The sequence below is a fragment of the Lepidochelys kempii genome, chromosome 5 (genome assembly GCF_965140265.1).
Source record: "Lepidochelys kempii isolate rLepKem1 chromosome 5, rLepKem1.hap2, whole genome shotgun sequence".
In the NCBI taxonomy this organism is placed as follows: Eukaryota; Metazoa; Chordata; order Testudines; family Cheloniidae; genus Lepidochelys; species Lepidochelys kempii.
The window spans coordinates 48,464,816-48,486,287 of NC_133260.1; the positions used below are offsets into that span (position 1 = coordinate 48,464,816).

At 43.4% G+C, this 21,472-nt stretch overlaps 1 protein-coding gene across 1 annotated transcript in view; it reads left to right on the forward strand.

Moving 5' to 3' along the window:
• Positions 1 to 21,472, forward strand: part of ANKRD31 (ankyrin repeat domain 31) — a 112,406-nt gene that overhangs the window by 13,311 nt on the left and 77,623 nt on the right. The window contains exons 6-11 of the mRNA XM_073346095.1: positions 790 to 911; positions 6,404 to 7,072; positions 12,440 to 12,732; positions 13,110 to 13,249; positions 16,076 to 16,261; positions 19,539 to 19,681. Of these exons, the coding sequence (XP_073202196.1) occupies positions 790 to 911; positions 6,404 to 7,072; positions 12,440 to 12,732; positions 13,110 to 13,249; positions 16,076 to 16,261; positions 19,539 to 19,681 (1,553 nt within the window). The remainder of the gene's footprint in view (positions 1 to 789; positions 912 to 6,403; positions 7,073 to 12,439; positions 12,733 to 13,109; positions 13,250 to 16,075; positions 16,262 to 19,538; positions 19,682 to 21,472) is intronic.

Genomic DNA, 21,472 nt, shown 5'->3' on the forward strand with positions numbered 1-21,472 from the left:
CCCCAAATGCTGTACTGTTCCCAGCTTCCGAACTCATCATATATTTCACTCAGGCTGAGCTATGTTGCAGTTAAAAGATCCGTCTGGGGCTAGGGTGAGTAGACCTGCAGTACGAAACTCGGGGTGGGGGCGTAGAGCCCCCCCTGCACCCTCCAAATGGTGCCCCTGTGCCTAGGTACCTTTAAAAATCTGGCCCTTGCTTCCTTTTTCAAAGATGTCCTGGAGTACAGGTTACATTATTTTTCATGTGATGTTGGGACTCTATAACTTTTGCAAGTTTCTTATAAAATAATTGCTATTCATGGTTTTCCTAAGATATTGATATAGTTCTAGATTGAAGCTGAGTTTACTGTGGTAGCACTGCTTAATAAAGTTGTGGGTGAGACTGCCTGGATGTTCCAGGGATGTGCAAAGGGAAGGGAGAGTGTGAAAATCACAGTCCCTGTGGGCCCCTGTGCTCCTTCCTCCCCTTTTAGGGGTGTCTTGAGCGCTAGGAAGTGGGCAACGGAGCTGACTGAGTGTGGAGGGTGTGAGAAGTATGCTGCATTCCCTGAAACAGATGGTGGTAGTTGATAGGTAACCTTTAAAGGCACAGAACTATGGGTCACAGATATAAGAAAACAGGAGGTAAAAGTAATAAAAAAAACGTAATTAAGTTAGAAAATGTTGTTAAATAGAGCTTCCTTCACCAAACTCAGTTAGCTTCAGCCAGGGACCACCTCAAGAAAAAAGTGTGAAGGGAATTTGAAACTTCAACATCTTATAACATCCAGGGGACCCCTTAATCAGAAAAGGCTGAGAAGCTCAACAAGTGCAATTCAGTGACAGTAAATTTGAAAAATATTATTTTATTCACCACCATTATAGGTTTAGATGATGACATGTCTGGATTTCTGAAAACAGAGAGAAAGGTGAGTATATTCTTACAACAGAATGCATGTCAACCATTTGATTTGATTTAATTAGCAGTTACACAATATTTTCTGGGGGAAAAAATGAGGCTCCATATGTTTAGAATATTTAAAGCAAAAATACCAGTCTTTGTCCAAACCCACTGTGAAGCACATGTTCTTAACACAGATGCATAATATAGCTTGAAAGCAGTTTGGGGAGGGACAATATCTTACTGCAAGAGTGGTGTGTCTGAAGCTGAAATAGACACGAACTTATAAACAATGTGGCTTCCTTTAATGGGCCAGAATCACTGTTCACCTAGATGCTGACGCCCTAGGAAACCTGCCCTGCTGGCAGACTTGTAGTTACTTAAAGTGGTTGCAATTTTCCCTTCCACAGGTGTGTAGTAATCCAAAAAGTTAGAACTGCTAAATTTAGAGCTTCTCCTGATTGACAAACCAGTGTTGGAGGCTGCTGGTGATAAAATGGCCTATTTTGCTTGAGGAGTGAATTATTCTCTAGAACAGAGGTCTCAAACCTTCAAATGACCCACGAGGGCCACATGAGGACTAGTACATTGGCCTGAGGGCCACATTACTGACACCTCCCCGCCGCCGCCCTCGGCCCCGCCCCCACTCCAGCCCTTTCATGAGGCCCTGCCCCACCTCTTGCCACCCATCCCCTGCCCCCATTCTAACCCCTTCCCTGAAATCCCCACCCTAACTCCACCCCCTCCTCCACCACCTGCAGGAGGGGTGCGGGGTGTGGCGGGGGCTCAGGGCAGGGAGTTGGGGTGCAGGAGGGTGAGGGGTGCGGCAGGGGGCTCAGGGCATGGGTCAGGGTGCGGCTGGGGGCTCAGGGCAGGGAATTGGGGTGTGGGGTGCAGGAGGGGTGAGAGGTGCGGTGGGGGTCAGGGTGCAGGGGGTTGGGCCGCAGGAGGGGTGCGGGGTGCGGCAGAGGGTTCAGGGCAGGGAATTGGGGTGTGGGGTGCAGGAAGGGTGAGAGATGCAGTGGGGGTCAGGGTGCAGAGGGTTGGGCCGCAGGAGGGGTGCGGGATGTGGCAGAGGGTTCAGGGCAGGGGGTCGGGGTGCAGGGTGTGGCAGAGGGCTCAGGGCAGGTGTCAGGGTGCAGGAGGGGTGCAGGGTGCGGCAGGGGGGTCAGGGTGCAGGGGGCTCAGGGCAGGGGGTTTGGCTGCGGGATGGGTTAGGGGATGGGCTCTGGCCCGGTGCACACCGGGGCAGGTCAGGCTCCCTGCCTGCCCATGCGCTGCTCCGGGAAGTGGCCGGAACCTGGGGGGGGGGGGGCACAGGGACCTGTGTGTTGCTGTTGCCTCCAGGCACCGTCCCCAGCAGCTCCCATTGTCTGGGAAGGGGGAACCGTAGGGGCAGGGCAGGGAGCCTGCCCTGCTGCCGCCGGCGTGCACACTGGGCAGGAGCCACTCTAGGTAAACGTTGGGGGGAGGGGGAGAGGGAACAGCAGGGAGTTGGTGGGCCGCAGGAAATAGCCCCACGGGCCGCGTGTTTGAGACCCCTGCTCTAGAACCTTGGCCCCTGCTGGTTCAGGGAGATGCATTTTGTATCTCTTTTGTCTGTGGTGTTGAATCCAAAGATTCCTGTGTTATCATGCATGCTGTGTGAATCCTTGCTTATGATCAGTTCACTAGCATATGTGTACTTCAGATACCAACCTGTAATTTGTGCAAGCCATTTTCCATACTAGAGTTATACTCTAGTGTTAAGTAACAGAAGACCAAGTCTGTGCCACATACACAGATAAATCATTTACCATTGATTTTTTTTTTTAAGCCACAAGTTATTCTGTTTATTAGGGAGAAATAGAGACACATTTTTTCATACAAGGGTTGCCACCTTGTTTAAATTATATAAGGTGGGTGAAGCAAAATTTGCATCCAAAAGAAAGCTGTTAAAGTTTCATATAAATAGAATTTACTTTCTTCATAGATTCTGAGTGAGATTAACATCTGAAAAATAACAGAATCTTCTAAAATTCCCAAAAGAAAATACTAAAGACAATATAATAAAACATATATCTTGTAACAGATTAAACTATATGAGTAAGTAATCATATCATAAACAAAGCCAGGAGATTATTTTCTTTACAGTACATATTAATATTGATACTAACAAATTTCATCAAGTAAAACTTCCCTATATTACAGAGTTGGTTCAATGGAATAAAATCCAATATGAAAGTTCCTGAAACAGAATACCAATGATTAATAATCTCAAAGGAGGTTGTAAAACCTAAAGATACTAGGAGAACTAGGAATTCCAGTGTCTAGGGAGAATTCCCAGAGATGATATTTGATAAACTAGTAGGAGTAAAAGGCTCTTTTGAGTTTGCTTTTTCTTGTACCTGAGACTCAGTTACTACAGTAAATTTCATTTTTTCATATTCTCTGATCTCTAGCACTATATGATGAACAGACCAAAATGCTCCAGAAAGAACTGTAGCAAGAGAAACTGATAGCTATTACAGTCTTCCCAGCATAGACACTGTGACTGTCTCAAGCTTGCCAGTTTTGCAGCTAGAACTGTGAAAAAACTTCAAGACAAATTGTCTGTCAAGATTTTGTAATTTAATAGAAGTTTGATATCCTAAAATGAGTCATATTTGGGTTTTATTGATTTTGACAAAGTAGTATTCCTTTTTATTCTACCATTCCTCTGTCTTCTGATTTTCCTTATGCCCTAGTATCTTGCAATAATCTTTATTCTAATCTCACAAAAGTTGGCCATTGTTGGTCTTTCATAAACCGTAATTCTTCTTCAGTTAACCCTCCTGCGCATACACTGTATGGGTGCAGGATCAAGCCCTTTTCTGCAGTAAACTGAATTCTCCATTTAATTATAAAATACATCTCTTTAAACTGGATCAGATTATCATTTCAGTATCCCTCCTTTTCTCAGTCCCTTAAACTGTTGTATAATTATAACATTTTAACTATATTCTTAGTCTCTTTTGGAAATCATATTTATCATATGATGGTAGTAATTTTCCCGTTACTTAACAAATTTGTTTCTCCTTCTCCCTCCTAACTTGCCAATAGATCTTTTAATTTGCATCCTTGGTTACTGGATTATATCATAATGCTTAAAATTTAGTTTCTCTAAAGGACTGCATGTTCCAAGTTTGTTCTAAAAATCCATAAATCAGTATGAAGAAGGTTCTTCTCCTCAGCGATCTTGTCGTCTTGTTGTTTTATTACAGTTGTAATTGTCAGTGTGGTTGATCAGATTTATAATTGCTGATATTAAAATGCTGTTGCACGATACAGTTTTGCCATGTGTTGGCAACAAAAGATTTTAAAATGTCTCTTGAAGGAAATTTACCCTAAAATACCATGTTGTGGCAACAGTATGAGCCGCGAAAAATATGATGTTGGTAAAAACTGTAAACACGTCAGTCCTCTGAGCTACTAACTGAGGTACCTGGCTCAGAAATTTCAGACAATCCTTCATAGGAAGGAGAAAAAATTCTGTATTTTCACTGAATGAAGAACAGGCACAGTTCCACAGTTCAGGGCAACTGCACCTGTATTTCCCCTCAGTGGTCCCATGAGGGCACCTGCTCTCAGGTTTCTAGCTCCCCAGTCACTGCCTTTCTTAGGTGAAGTCCCATGTCTCTCTCTCCCTTCTGGGGGTGGTATTTCCAGGCTGTGCAGTTTCCTGCCTTCACTGTGTCGTTGGCTGCAGAGGCACTGGTAGGCTGCACAAACACACCTGCTTGTTTTCTGTTCAGAGACCGATAAGAGTTATTGTCAAGTTATACGTTTCTTATAAACAATTCTTTCTGTGTAAGCCTATTTTATTCTTAAGGTACAAGCACTATGGAAAAACCATACTAAAAACAATAAAAGAACCTACACAAATGCTTATAAGTTTACCAGAGATTACCCCTACCCCAACATGGGTTCTGAAGCAGTCCTTCCAAACCCACCCAAGAAGTTTCTTTTGTGGTTACAAGTTCACATCGCAGCTTCAGCTCAGGACAAGCACACAGTCTTATGGGCCTCAGTAGGCCCAGTCCTTCTAACCCTTCTGTAAGGATTGGGGCCCTCTGTGGACTAGAGATCTTGCCCATTTGCTGGATCAGAAAGAAGGCCCTGAGCCAGTTTAAAACCAGGCTATTTATCTAAAAATCCTTGCTTTGTCTGTTGGTCCCTGGAGAATCCAGTTTGAACTAGTATATGCATACCTCTCCAAGGGGGGTGGGGTCAGACGACAATAATGGAAGAAGTACATTAGCATCCCCCTCCTACTAGAGAAGAAACATACAATTCCACAATAACACATATACAATTGTATTTGTAATACAGTGGAAACCAAAGGTATTATACCTAATTCAGTAAGGATTAGCTTAATTCAATAAAGTTTATCTTAACTCCCCAAGGTTCAGGATATTACAGGATATTATCAGTCTGTCACAGGCATGTCTATTGGTGTCATGACAAAAATTACTATAAAACTGGTGAAACTGCCTACAATAGCATGTAGCCAATCTGTGACTGCTAGTAGCAAATATTCTCAACAGGCAGTGATGGGACACTGTATGGGGAGGGCTCTGAGTTACTACAGAGAATTTTTTCCCACGTGTCTGGCTGGTGAGTCTTGCCAAAATGCTCTGGGTTCAAATGACTGCCATATTTGGGGTCGGGAAGGAATTTTCCCCCAGGTCAGATTGGCAGAGATCCTGGGTTTTGGGTTTTTTGTTTGTTTGTTTGTTTGTTTTGCCTTCCTCTGTAGCATGGGGCGTGGGTCAATTGAAGGTGAAACTAGGGTAAATGGTGGATTCTGTGTAACTTGAAATCTTTAAATCATGATTTGAGGACTTCAGTAACTCAGCCAGAGGTTATTGGTCTATTACAGGAGTGGGTGGGTGAGGTTCTATGGCCTGCAATGTGCAGGTCAGACTAGATGATCATGATGGTGCCTTATTGCCTTAAAGTCTATGAGTCTAAATAACTATATTTACCCTACTTTTTGCATAATATTCAGTGTTGGATGTGGGACAAACTTTCTGCACCCTGTCAGTAGTTGCATGTGATTTAAAACAAAACATATATGTCAGACTGTATCTGCAGTAGTCTGCACTTCTACTATTTCCTTTGACTACATAATGACTTCATGTCGTACTAAAAAGGAAGAGAAATCATCCTGAGCATTAACATGGGACACAAGTACCCTGAGAGCAGGATCAGACCTTTGATCTCAAAATAGTGGTAGATTTATTCTGCATCTTATCCTGGATCTTCAGTAATAAGGGTGTCAGCAACTTAATTCAGTCTGCCTTTATGAGTAAGGGTACAGTCTGTCCCCTATTACGGTCAATCGGAATTTTTCCATTGTGGAAATTCTTAGGGGCTTGTAGCTTGCTTTATCAAAAAATTGTAAACCTAATATTATGAGCATTAATGAACTGTAAAGTAAATGTTCATTACATGCTTTTAGAAACATTTCTCCATTTTTGTGAACATTTTTTCATTTAGATTTCACATCGATTAACTGATGAAGACGACTCTCCCGAAAGAAGCCTACTGTCAAGTGCAGTTGTAAAAGAAACACTAATGGCTCCAAAGGAATGGACATCAGAGAATGTATTTCCAGGTGTTTTAAAAGATTGTCAAAGTGCCACTATGACCATTACTGAGTTAGATACTAGAGTAAAAGATAATTCTCTTGAGAAGTTTACACCTGACTTTATTTTATCATCAACATCAGAGAAGATTTCCAGGGAAACATTAACTGAACAAAGTATAATGGCTGATGAATTTGAAATTAGAGATTTGCTGAAACCACTCAGTGATTCAGAGAGTCCAGAAATGATAAACCCCTTGCAAGACACATTACAGTGTCAAGGGGATGCTCTATCTGTAGATATATCAGTAGATGAGAACAGCAATGTCCTGCCACTAGAGCTTCTGACAGCACTGAACTCCTTTTCAGAATCTGTAGTACAGCCTCTCTGTCAATTAGTAGGGAAGGAAAGAGAGGTTAATGCTGAAGAAGAACATTTGAGATCAGAACCCAGTATTTTCCAGATAGATGACTGCACTCAAATAACAATTAACAATTTTGAACCTCAATTTTCTGTGAAGCAATTGGAAGAAATAAAAGCATTAACAGAGGCTGCATTTCAGGGTACTTTAGATGAACAAGTATGTACATGTTTTAATAGCTATTTTAAATGTTTTGTGTATCTTACAATATTTTACTGAAGAGTTAATTTTTTCTAAGATGTTATTAGTGTTGGTATAGAATTATTGAGTCTGGAATTTACATTTTTATTACAGTCTTTTTCTTTATTTAAAGTCTACTAATCCTTTTCTACTTTTTCACATCAGTTATTGAAGTTTTTAGAATGGAGAAATCCTAGTAAACTTCATCTTCTTGCTTCATACTATTCTATGCTATGCAATATCTGCTTTTGCGTTCCCCATCATTATAGTATCTAAGCATCTCACAGATATTTAAAAATAGAAATAATCTCTTCTCAGCCTGTATAATAACTAGCTTGATTAGCTGAAAGGATTATTTTGTATGTATAATTATATGTGAGAGTTTGTGTGGTGTATGTGGGAAGAATTTACTGAGGGAAAAAGTACTCCATTTAAGAAGGAACAATCAGTTGTACACATACAAAATGGGAAATGACTGCCTAGGAAGGAGTCTACAGAAAGGGATCTGGGGGTCATAGTGGACCACAAGCTAAATATGAGTCAATAGTGTAACACTGTTGCAAAAAAAAGCGAGCATCATTCTGGGATGTATTACCAGAAGTGTTGTAAGCAAGTCACGAGAAGTAATTCTTCTGATCTACTCTGTGCTGATTAGGCCTCAGCTGGAGTATTGTGTCCAGTTCTGGGCGCCACATTTCAGGAAAGATGTGGACAAATTGGAGAAAGTCCAGAGAAGAGCAACAAAAATGATTAAAGGTCTAGAAAACATGACCTATGAGGGAAGATTGAAAAAATTGGGGTTGTTTAGTCTGGAAAAGAGAAGACTGAGAGGGTACATGATAACCGTTTTCAAGTACATAAAAGGTTGTCACAAGGAGGAGGGAGAAGAATTGTTGTTCTTAACCTCTGAGGATAGGACAAGAAACAATGGGCTTAAATTGCAGCAAGGGAGTATGACATTCCCCTTGGTGTTATCTGGACCGGTGATCTGCTAGGTCACTCCAACCTTTGACTCTGGGAGCCAGCCTTACCCTGCTCTGCTGTGAGACCCCCATTCCTGGGCTGTTCACGCACAGCCTCTGGCATGTAAGCTGCTCCTTGGATTTTGCAACTGAATGACACTAGCTAATATCTCTAGTCCCGGACACAACCCTAGGAACCTCCGTTTTGCAGTGCCCAGTTATACCCTCTGGACGCTGCAAGCTTATATGAGTTCATCAATTTTGCAAAGAAATTGATATGTACCAGGCTTGTTATCCCAAGGGGAGCCTCTGACACACTTCAAACCAAATGCACTGCTTCAAATAGAATAAACAAATTTATTAACTATAAAGATAGATTTTACGTGATTCTAAGTCAAAGCATAAAAATCAGATTTGGTCAAATGAAATAAAAGCAAAACGCATTCTAAGCTGATCTTAACACTTTCAATGCCCTTACAAACTTAGATGCTTCTCATCACAAGCTGGCTGGTAGCTCTTCAGCCAGGCTCTCCCCTTTGATCAGTGCTTCAGTCGCTTGGTGTGGTGTCTGTAGATGGAGGTGGTAGAGAGAGAGAGAGCATGGCAAACGTCTCTCCCTTTTATCATGTTCTTTCTTCCCTCTTGGCTTTGCCCCGCCCCTGCCCACTTCAGGAAGGGGGGTGACTCACTCAGAGTCTAAAAGATCCTTTTGTTGTTGCCTAGGCCTTCATCCTTGGTTCTTGTGAGGCTGAGCTGGGTTTGTCCCATACATGCCCTGATGAGATGTGAACTGCCTCTCTGTTCTTGGAGAGTTTTTGCCTGGGCTTTCTTTAAGCCATGAGGATACATTTTCAGCCTCATAACTATATACATGAAATTATAACCTATAACATTACTGTAACAATTACTATAACATCACTATAACAACCATGCTCAGTGCATCATGAGCCTTCCGAAGACACCCAACATTACAAACTTTGCATTGGCACACAGTGCATTTGCAGTTGCACACAATCATTTTATAAAGATGAACATGGGGGTGTAGGGTGTTCCCCCAAGGTACAGAGTGTCACACCTCCCCTCTTTGCTTACTGAAGGAGGGTTAGTCACTGACTAGCTTGAAAGCAGTTTGTGTTACAGTTCTCTTGGCATCCAGCCATTAAGGCTGTGAGGCAGTGTGCCTCGGTTTCCCCATTCACACACAGCAAACCAGGTTTTTTATGGTTTCTCTGCTGTAATAATCTTTAAACCTGTTTACAGGTATTAATTGAAAAGTAGCATTATCATAAGGTTTAACATCCATGTCAAAATTCTTATCCCCAAAACTTATCTGTGATAAAAATTTTGGTATTAATGTTGTGTGTTTACAAGTATCTTTATGATACCACACCCTCTGTTCAGATAGTGTAGTATGAGGTTATTTTGTTTATTACCCAGGGTGTCCTTTGACCCTCTCCCATGTAATCAGCCACTGACTTTTCCCTCCCTCCATTGTTCCCCCTGTATGGGCTCTTAATTTAATCAGGTTTCTGGAATTTTGGTGCCTCAGGTGTTATACCAATAAAATAAAAACCAGCAGGATCTTATTAAAGGGCAAAAGGCAAAATACCACATTTATTGTGAATACAGAAAGAATCATAGTAAGCAGTTAGTTATAGTTATAACATTCCATTCAATCTCATATTTATTCACACATTCATTCATACAAACACACACACACACACAGGTTCTGCAAGGTTGTTATCATAGTTACCAGCCTTAGAGTTGCTCATGCCAAGCCACTGGCCAGGTGGCCTGGACATGAGGAGGGAGCAGAGCCTTGTCAGATGCTCATCTGATGCTCCTGGAAGTTGGTTTGCAGAATCAGACCCCAAAGTTCTCACTTTTTAGAGTCTATTTTTATAGGAATTTCTTCCTATGCCAGTCTATGGGAATTGCTTCATCATGCTGTTGCTGAATCAATCAGCAGATAGCACATTCCTGACGGCTCCAAGATGTTATCTTGTTCTTTGGTTCTCCCATTCTTGAGGCTGTTGGGTGGATTCCAGTCTGCCCTCGGGGGGGGGGGGGGTGTCCCTCTGGTTATTTCCACTTAACACCTTCTTCAGCCGATGGACACTGGATTCTTAGGCTGGCACCTCCCTGATCATTCAGTTATTATCCACACCAAGCATCCATCCACATACATCCTCTATCTCTATTTTAATCACAATGGTTAATACAACAAAAGGGTGGGGAGTCTCTGGGTGCTGTTTCTGTTGTTAGAGTATTGCTTTGAGTCTCTCTCTGTGTGATTTGCTTTGAGAACAGACTCTGTCTTAGAATGTACTAACACAATTAGCAGCTTGCAAGTTTCACCCATAGAGGGAGATAAACAGTACCAAAAACCAAGAGACCTCTTAATTAGTAATACCCTGGAATTTAAACTATGGGGAATCAAACTCATTTGTGATTTTAATACAGAACTTCTTTAATAAGATCCAACACAGGGTCTGGCAAGATAGGTGTTCAGGGGGATCCTGCACATTGGCTGGCCCTTTGGGGAGCGGTCTCCTAACCCAGGACTGTACATATGCAGAAAATCCAGCTCCCCTTTTGGGGTTACTCTGTGTGTTCCCCTTCCCAGCACTGAGTCCTTCGCTGCCCTCTAGAGGGCTGTGATCTGTGCTCTCTGGGCTAGGTGTGTTAACCCTTCAATCAGATGCACCTTTTCCCAGCAGCTCTCCCATAATTGCTTTCTCTGTTGTGGGGGAAGACACCCCCTTCTAGTGAGGAGACATTCCTGTGCCCCCACTATTCCTTCCCCAGTTTCCTCCTCTGGGGCCCCTCCTAAGACACATTTCTCTGTGCTCCCTAGGAAGGGTTCTGTCTCTTGTTCATCTGCAGAACTCTGCCAGCTAACAACTGGGACAGTTTCCTTAATCACTGACAACACTTCTCCTGCCCCTGCGCCTGAGGGCATGTTTCCTCCTGCTGGAAAGGAGCTAGTCTCAGCCCCTCCCATACTTGGAAGCACCCTACTTCCCTGCGGTACAGAGTCTCAGGAATCCTCACTCACCTCAGTGGTTTCTGAGATCCCCTGCTCTTCTCTGGGCTCTCCTTTGGGACACATTGCTCTATGTTCCCTAGAGCCGGTTTTGCCTCTGGTTCAGCTGCGACCTGCTGGCAGCTAACAACCTGGGCAATTCTCTCCCTGGCGGGTGTTACACCCACCCCATCCCTTCCTAATGTGGTGTTGCCTCCAGCTGCAGTGCAGGAGTTGGTCTCAACCACCCTCCCACCTGGAAGCATGTGGTTTCTCCCTGCTGCAGAAGAATCAAGGAGACTCTCTCCCATTCTCTCAGCAGTTCCTGAGACCTTACCCTTTCCCTTGGGGGTCCCAGCTTAAAACTCCCTCCTGCTGCAGGCAAATACTTTAACCTGAGCTTCACGGAAAAAATCATTACCAAGAAACAGGTCGACTAGGAGGTGTTTTCTTACCCCCAGAGTCAGAACACTTTCCAAACCTCCCCACACCACATGGATTTTAGCTAGTGGTCTGAGGAATGTGCTTTCGCCCATCCCCACAATCTCTGCCATTTGGCCAGGCAACATACTAGCCTTTGGGACCACACTCTGCTTAAACAGAGAGATCTGGGCCCCTGTATCTCTCTGCCCCAAGTACTCCCTATCATCAATTTGGACAGCCTTAACATACTCCAAATCTGGTTCTGCAGAGGCTAACCTCACAAAACCAATATGATAGGTTTCAATTGCTTGGGGGGTTTCTGTGTTGAGGACAGCAGAACTAGCAAGCTATTTGTTGCCCACTTCCTCCTAGCACAGGGCATTTATTCCTTAGGTGATCAGTGGAATTACACTGATAGCACCTTTTGGGCTCTTCTGCTTTTACAGGAGATTTGGGATGAAGTTAGAGGAATGTTTTTGGGTAAGAGAATGTTTAGGCTCCCAACCCGCTTCTCTCTTCCCAGGGGGCTCCCTTTCTACCAGTTTCAAATCCCTCTTTCTGTGGCCTGTCCTCAATAGATGCCTGATTCTGTTTGAAGGCATCAGCTAAAAAAGCCATATCATCCACTGACTTTACATCTTTGTCCCATTACATCCCTGTTTCCTGAGCCATCCACTTCCCTTGCTGGGTGTTCTTAGTAGTTCCAGGGCCTGCATAGCATGGCATACAACTCCAAGTGCTTCCCCCTGTGTAGGGAATATATTTGCAGAACTCCAGTTATTAAGTAACCTATTTATTCTAAGTCTCTATCTATCTATCTGTGCATGTATAACTTAAATGACATTTTACTTTTAACACCAAACACAATAATCCAGGCACAGTATTTCTTTTTAAAGCTTGACTACCAGTAGTTTGAAATAATACTTTTTGTCACAGCTTGTAGGTAACCAGAAGAACCAAGACTTGATAATTTCTGATTACTGCAATGTCGCCTCTTATGACAAACAAGCTGGTGAAGGAAATTCAAGTTCAATAGAGAATATCTCGGATGTAGAAGCTACCAAAGCAACTTCATATACATTAAGGAAGTCAACTCGAATAAGAGAAAACTGCACTAGAAAGCACATACATGAAGTTTCCAGTTGTTATAAAATGCTAGAAGAAACTCAGCAGAGAATATATAGTAATGATGAAGAAACAGGAAATAAACTTTCATCTAAAGATTTTGGGTATGACATATATAACATAAAAAGCTTACTTCTCTTTATGCATGAACTCTTTCTCTATCTCTCTTCCAATTTATTTAATAAATATGAAACATACATGCCTTTCATTCCTCATTTCTATTGTGTAAATGTTCATTTAAGTTGCCTAAAAGGTAAAGATTTTACATTTTCTTTGAAACACTCAAGGTAATATTCTGCACTGATTTATACTCCTTACAATCCCATTGAAGTTTGTGTGATTACATGGAGTATGCATCTGCACATAATTATAAACCTCCTTTACAAATTAGATGTTTACTTTTAAATCTAGTATAAATACTACATTGTTGTTTTATAAAGTGGAGAATATTATTATTCATTCTGAATAAATCTCTTATCAGTAGAACACAAGACTCTGCTTGTAAGGACAGCAAAGAACAGTGTTCAGAGCCGGAAGCCAGTACATACCAAGCATCAACTATGAATGTAAACAGCAAGGTTGAGCAGATGAGGAAAAGCCAAAGGCTTGCAAAGAAAATTAGTAAGAGATGCTTCTGACATTTATTTGCCAGATAAGTTACTCTTCTGTTGAACTGATTCAAACAAATGTACTGAACCAGAAAATGTTGGATGGTGTTTTCAAAGTCACTGAAATGTGGATTTATGAGCTACCTTTTTAAAAAGCTTTATATACATTAGTTTTAATAATAATCCATGATACTTTGTACCAGTTTTTATTTCACTGTTTACAGTACAGACTCTAATAATTGACCTGCTTACACACATCCTTCATAAAATTTAAGAAAAACATTCAGGGGTGAAAATCTAATTTTGTAACATTATAATTGAAATGACTAAGTATTCAGAAACACCAAAACAAAAAATAGATCCAGAGTACAAATGTAGGTCCTACAGTTTGACTTGCAAAGGCAAACTGCTTGTGCAGAGTCTCTCTGAAGTCAGTGTGACTCAGCGTGCACAGGAATTCACCCCCATGGAGTAGATTGCAGGTTTCAATTGATTTGATGTATTTTTATGACCTCCATCACAATTACATCTGTGCACCTCACATTCTGTGATATATTTCTCCTGTAAAGTAAAGAAGTCCTATTATTCCCATTTTACGTGTGAGGAACTGAGATGTAAAGAGACTTGCTGAGGGTGACACAGGAAGACTGTGGCAGAGCACACAATTGAACCTGGGCCTCCTGACTCCTTCATCCCCTAACCATTGAACCATAATTACTTTTAAGATTGGAGTGTTATAATTATTTCCATTTATGCAAGTCCAGTTTGGCTTTAACTGTGTACCTAATATATTTTAAAACTTTTTGAAGGTATATGTTATATGAACTATAATAGTAGGTATAATATAAGTTGTTAATTATAAATCTACCACTACCCAGCACCTTGCTTTCAGGAAGGGTTGTCAGTATTTCCACTATAACCATGCTTACAATGGGTTTTCTAATCAGATGACTCATATTTATTAAAATAAAGTCAGCAACAGGTTTTCATTCAAGAGCAAAATATTATTTTTAAAACAAAATGCTCAAAATAAAATGTATTTTTCTGTTTTCATCATGATTGGCTGTAGTTATATGGGCAAATCCTATTGCGTAGAGCAAAATTAATGTACATCAGTGTTCACCAACTGGCCAATCGCGATCGACTGGTTGATCTGGAGACTCTACCAGTCGATCATGATCTCTGGCTGCAGTGGGGCTGCTGCTAAGGCAGGCTCCCTGCCTGTCCCAGCCTCACGCCACTTCTGGAAGCAGCCAGCATGCCCCCATGGCCCTAGGGGAGCGGAAGTAGGGGTCTCCACGCACTGCTCCTGCCTGCAAGCACCGCCCCCACAGCTCCCATTGGTTGGGAACGGGGAACTGTGGCCAATGGGATCTGCGGGAGCAGTGCCTTCAGAGAGGGGCACCACACGGAGCCACGTGCCCGCCGCAGGGGTGCACTGGCCCCTTCTGGGAGTAGTGTGGGGCCAGAGCAGGCAGCGAGCCTGCCTTAGCCGTGCTGCACCACCGCTGACCGGGAGCCGCCCGAGGTAAGTGCTGCCCAGTGGGAGCCTGCACCCCAGCCCTGAGCCTCCTCGCAGAGCCAGCACCCCATATCCCCTCCTGCACCGCAACTCCCTGCCCCAGGCTCAGCCTGGAGCCCCATCCCACACTCCGAACCCGTTGGCCCCAGCCCAGAGCCTGCACCCCGTTCCGAACCTCAACCCCCTGCCCCAGCCCGGTGAAAGTGAGTGAGGGTGGGGGAGAGCGAGTGACAGGGTGTGTGTGTGCGGAGTGAGCGAGGTGGAGCTTTGGGGAAGGGGTGGGGCCTCAGAAGGGATGGGGTAGATCCTGGGTTGCACTTAAGTTCAAAAAGTGATTTTGTGCGTAAAAAGGTTGGAGACCACTGATGTACATGGACTTTCCTCCATTTCAAAAATATCAAAAGGCTGAAGATTGAAATCTTTAGTCACAACCAGCCAGGCTTCTTGTGCAGCCTACAACCACAGACTATGGAGAGGGGTAGCTCTCTACTCCCACATGAGCAAAATGTTAAGCTATTGGATCTGCACAATGAATGGACCATGCTCGTGCCCTTGCCATGCCTCCTGCCTGGCCATAATGCATCCCCATCCTTTTGCCTTCCAGCATAGACAGTAGCCCTGGAACACCTCTCCACAGCATGAAGGGAGAAGGCAGAATTCCTCACTGCTGGTAAAGTGTAGTCTTGTGCCCCAGTACAATAGAAATGGTTCCACTACATTTGAATCCTACATTATGGGTGCATAATGGAAAGCAGGATTTGTTCCAAAGTATAGTAATAATGTTTGTTTCTATATTTTGTTTTGTAAACTTAGAAACATACATAAAACACAAAACATAAAATAATTGCTAATAGATGCCATAGGTTTGGTAAGGACGAGAGGAGTGACTAAGCAACTAGCTATATATTGACTGCTTTTCTTTTAAGGAAATGTAGCACAGGATAGCAGATTTGATCAAACTTGTTGAAAATGATTAGTACACTTTGCCTAAAATGTAGAGAGCCAAGAGTTTAAAAAAAACACTGTTTAAAAGCCATATTCTTTCATTCTGTGCATTGAACCCATTTGATATCAGGAGATCGGTGCAGAGTTTATGGGGTTAAATACAATCTTTAGTAAGTGAGATTGATGTTTACGTATTTCACTGAAGGAGCAACTTTCTGAAATGTCTGTTTTTGACAGGTTAGTAGTTGGGCAAAAATTCCTGTTGACAAGATTTTTCTTCAGAAAACTTGTATGCTAACTGTAGTGCTGAGGCCAAAACAGTAATCAAACATATTTTTTCAGTTTACCAGATCTTTATTTTATGTTTTTCAGCAAAACAAACCTCTGTTAAAAATTTTTCAAATACTGCACCTGTTGCCTCCATTCCTCTTTCAAAAATCTGTAGGAAAAATCTTTTTGGTGAGACCTTACTGCATAAAGCTGTTGCTGAAGATGATACAGACCTTGTACACAAAATTATAAAAGTTGGTGCAAATGTAAATACTCAGGATTATGCTGGTAAGTTTCAATTCCAATTAAAAGATAATTTTATGAATTACAAAACAAATATGTAAGCATAAGTAATAAATGCTCATGCTACCAGATCACAAACAGAAAGATGTTTTAGAGTTGATCCACCACTTTTTTGAATTCTTATTAGTTTAAGTTCTTATAAGTTCTCACGAGACAGGTAATAAATGTGAAGAGCCATATATGTAATATAGACATTACCTCCAAAACTCCATTTTAATGCACTGATTTTACACCCTTCTGGCATGCATAATCTGTAAAACAGCCCAGAATTTGGCTTGATGGAATCAGTCTTGTTTCTTATGAAGTTAATGAGAGTTTTGCCCTTGAGTTAAATGAGAAAAGGATTGTGTCAAATTTAGAGCCCAACCAGCATTCTAGATATGTACTGGGGTATCTCCACCTGTGGGGAGATGGTTGAAGGAAAAAGCTACTGTGGTCAATGGAACCTTAGTGTGTTTTGATGCAGGAAGTGGTGGAAGGAGGATTAGAAAGCACTCTGGGCGTGGATCTTCTATCTTCTCCCCCAGTTCACTCTGCCGATTCAGTAAGAACACTGCCATACAGGGAACTCATGCAAAGCTAGGTCAGTGCAGCTCAGGGCTTACATACTGCCTTCATGTTTCCCAAATCCTCTTTCCTCCATTGAGTGGAATTGCTTCCTGGGTGGCAGAACCGACGTGAGAGGGAGTGGAGGCTAGTGCCCCTGCAATGGAATACTCCTGGGGGAATTCTGTGCCACCTCTCATGTGCAGAATTCATGTCCCCCTACAGATTTCTTTGCTTCCCTGCAGAAAAATGACTTTCTGAGGGGGAAGCAAAGGGAAGCCACAAGAGTGGTCATGTGACCCTCCCCAGCAGTATGTTTTGGGTGCCCAGGGCAGCTGGCAGAGAGATAAATCACTGTGAGGCAGGGGGCAGGACTGGGGAAGACCTGGCTGGTGGCTCCTACCCTGTGCCAGGCTCAGCCGCTAGTCTGGCTGGGCTGGGGAGGATGGGACTTCCTCTTCCCCTGCACAGCATCCAGAGCCGGGTCAGCCCCAGCCCTAGATTTCTCCCCAGTCTCCAGGAAGCTCTGCAAACTCTCCCCCCCACACACACCCATCACTCCTCATCTGCAGAGGGAGGGATCACTGTACAGGGAGCTGCTCCCTCATCTGCCCAGTGCCCATGCATCCAGACCCCCTCATGCCCAGGCCCTCCCGCTGAGCCTCACCTCCCCACACACACCCAGAACCCCTCCTGCCAAGCTCCACTCCCCCTGCACTTGGACCACCCTGAAGAGTCACCCAGATCTCCACTGAGCCCCAACCAGGAGCACCTGGGTCTCCAACCTCATTAGCCCCATTCCCATAGCATCTGGACCTCCACACTGAACCCCCCATAGCCAGACCCCCCTGCCCAGCTCTGCCCCCCCACCCAAGCCCCCACTGATGAGCTCCAACCACCTTCATCTGGACCCCCCTGCAGAGTCCCCTTACTGTTGCACCCAGAACCCCCCAACAAACCCCTGTGCATCCAGATTGCACATGCACACATGGATCCCCCACTGAGCTGCCTACCCCAGATTGCCCCACACAGAACCCTCTCAACCCACACCTGGATTCCCCCACACTAAGTCCCTCTGCACTTGGATCCTGCCGGACTGAGTCTGCATGCCCACACCTGGTGCACCTGGCACAGAGGGTCAGGGCCCTGGGGTGTTTCTGGGGCAGGCCCAGTTCTTGCTCTGGGGAAGGTTTGGGTGCAGCCTCACTGTTGAGTCTGGGTCCCGGGGGGAGCTGCAGAGTGATCTCCCAGCTCAGTGCTGCCAGTGGCCTGTTTCCCGCAATGCCATGCTGGAGCCGCCTCATTTATTGGACAAATAAAATCTGTAGGATTTTAAAATATTGTGTGCAGAATTTTTAATTTTTTGGCATAGAAATTTAAATTTTTTGGTGCAGAATGCCCCAGGAGTAAATGGAAATATTGTAGAGGCTGATTTATGTTTCTACCCCAACATGTCATTCCTTGTAAGCTGTGTGCATGCATAGGAGGGTGGAGGTGAAGTGGGACTGGTGGGGCTGGAGCAGCTGCTGTGGCTCATGGGATTGGGCTGGGAAGCAAATAGGAACAGCTACTTCCCGCTATGTCTCAGTAGCTCCCCATGTTCCCAATGCAGAGAACCCAACCTGCCCCCTCAGCCCCAGATTTCCCTCCCTCCCCCTGCAGAGCATCTCTGCTCCACCTGCTACTCAACCTCTGATTGCTACAGTTCTGCTGTCTGCAAAGGTAAAAGTTGGATTTGTTCTGTGTGATCAGAAAGGGAAATGGAAAACGAGTAAACATTTTTCATCACATTATTTCTTAGATTCTTAGAGGTTCTAATGTTCACATTCTTAGATGTTCTTAAAGCAGGAGGTGAGACTAGGTGATCACAATGGTCCCTTCTGGCCTTAAAGTCTACGAGTTTATACATTTAATGATGCTTGGAGATACTGAAATGGACATCAACATGATCCCCACCATTATTAATTGCTAGTGTCTGTTCCTGAGACAGGAACATATGTTGTATTATTCATAGCTCAGGTTCTTTATTTTCTCACTTCTCTCTTAATTATCATCTTCAGTGTGACTGACCAAATAACAAGACCACACACAAAGGTTGTTGGGTGTATCTATCTAGCAGCTGGGAAGTATAATTACCTGTTTGTGTAGACTTACACATGCTAACTGTGCTTGAGCTAGCATGCTAAAAATAGCAGTGGCTTGTCTAGGACCTCCAATGAGGTTGTACTCCGGTAGCTAGCCCAAGCCGCCCCGCATGCTGCTGTAGCTCCACTGCTATTTTTAGCATGCTTGGTCAAGTAGAGCTAGCACATGTATGTCTACCCACGCTGGGAATTACACATCCCAACTGCTGAGTAGACATACCCAAAGTGTAAAAGTTTCATTCACAGAGAAATTGCTGGTATACAAAGGTTAAGGTTTCTTTCCTTTTTGAGCCAATACATAATCTAACATCTACATTTGTTATAATGGCTTACAGTTCTTAGGCAAGTGCATATTTTGACAGTTAGGACCTCTCACCTACATCACATTTGAACCATATAAAAATTTGTCACATGGTCAACTTATTCTTAAAATATTGAAATTTCTAATAAATTTAGACTATCTTAAAATTAAAACTTTATTAAATGGTCTTCAAAATGGATAAAAATTGGTGTCAAGAATATTATTCAGATATGAAATGTAAGATTTAGCTGACAATTTTCGTTTGTCGTAGGTTGGACTCCACTACATGAAGCCAGTGTGGAAGGTTTTTATAAGACAGCAAATGAGCTTTTGAAAGCAGGAGCTGATGTTAACTGTAAAGGAAGTGAACAAGTAACACCAATACAGGATGCAGTTAAAGAGGGCCATTATGAGGTAGGATTTTTATATTTGGGCACAAACTACATTTTACCTATAAAAATTCCTGTGATTGGGTCAGGGAGGTTACGTTGCATTTCCGTTTCATTACATGTCCTGCTAATTATTTAGAATTTAGGGTTACATGTTAAGATTTCAGGGTATTTGGAATTCTTGCTGCCCGACTTCTGATAAAATCATGAGCAACACTTTACAGATTTGTTCTTTAGTGTGTGATAGCAGAAATTAGCTGCATTTTTCTAACTGTTTACGAAAATAGCACAGAAAAGATCATCTAAATTGATAATGCTACAGGTCTCACGCTTCAGGTTGTCTGAAGACATCAAAATACGCATTATTGCACAACTGAATATGTTTTTTGTACTTCCTTTTGAAGTATGAGACTGCAGTTGGAGACAAAATATGGACTGAAAGTAGATCAGGGTTTTGATCTGGACTGACACCAATATTTTTTTCTATTTTTTTCCCCCCATGTGCATAACAAATGGCTTCTAGAGCTCAAGTTTAAAACTTATGGGTGCAGTTTCTCCTGCTATATTATTTTCTCCACTTACTCTGCCCTTTCCCTCATTCTTGCTACCTCTTTGGTCACTCATAATCTCTATTTCCTTCCTCTCCATTGACTAAGGACTATTTCTATATTAGTGACTGTACACGTGCCTATGAATGCGGTTGTGTCATAACCCACACCTGAACCCCAAAGCATGTGTCTGAAGGAATGTAGAGAGTGAGTAAGCTAGCATGCCTGAGGGGTGTGGATAAGGGTCATGTACCAGGACTCAAGTTTCAATAGTCCTCCACTCCCATTCTGACAATGCACTGGACCCTTTTCTTCCTGACCCTTGCCCACTCTATAAAGGTTCCTGTCCCATCGTTTTCAGTGGAAGTAGCGAGCTGCAGTGACCAGCTTTCCATTGAACTCATACAGATCAATACAGGTGAAAATGCATCCTGCTCTGAGAGCAGCCACTTGGCCCACTGAGCACACTTGGGTGCTTATCAATGTGTGGTCAGAGTGCACTGTCTTCCGTGACTTCAGCCAGAGCGGCAGGAACATACACCTGTACCAGGAAATTTCATGGAGGCTGGAGAAGGCAGGCGTTGAGCGGTCTCCAGCCCAGGGGCGGGAACACATGAACCAGATGAGGCTCCCATACAGGAGAGCAAAAGACTCAAACAGTCTCTCTGGGATGTGGCTTCTTCTACATGCCCCTTCTATAAAGAGCTTGACCAGGTGCTGTCAAGGGCTCCTGGTACAGAGCCTGAAGTGGTTCATGATCCCTTCCTCAACCCCACCAGCCTCATTGTCCAATAGGATGCTGCTGAGGGGTAGAGTGAGGAGGCAGCACGGACCATGGAGGGTGCCCCAGAAGACCTGGAGGATGAAGAGCATGTTATTCTGCACCTCTCTCCAGTGGAGCCTGTTGAGGAAGCCTCCTACCCTGATGAATCCAAGGAGGATCCCGAGTCACGGCAGGAACCAAAACCTAACGCTGGTAAGTTACAATGGACCTTCCCTGCCAATATCCCCTCTTCATCTTATGCTAAATTACTGATTTTATGATCCAGGGCATTTGAAATACTGTGCACTGACTATTCCCCTCTGGATAATATGCCATGCATTGCTATGTGTCTGTGAGTTTGAACTGCAGTGCTGAAAGCTATGGAATTGTCATGCCCCCTCTCCCTACCAAACTCCTCCAACTCTCCCCTGCTCCCTCCAGCCCCTGCTCCCCACCCCCGCAGATGGTCCCCAAGCAAGACATAGTTATAAATCAATGATTTTAT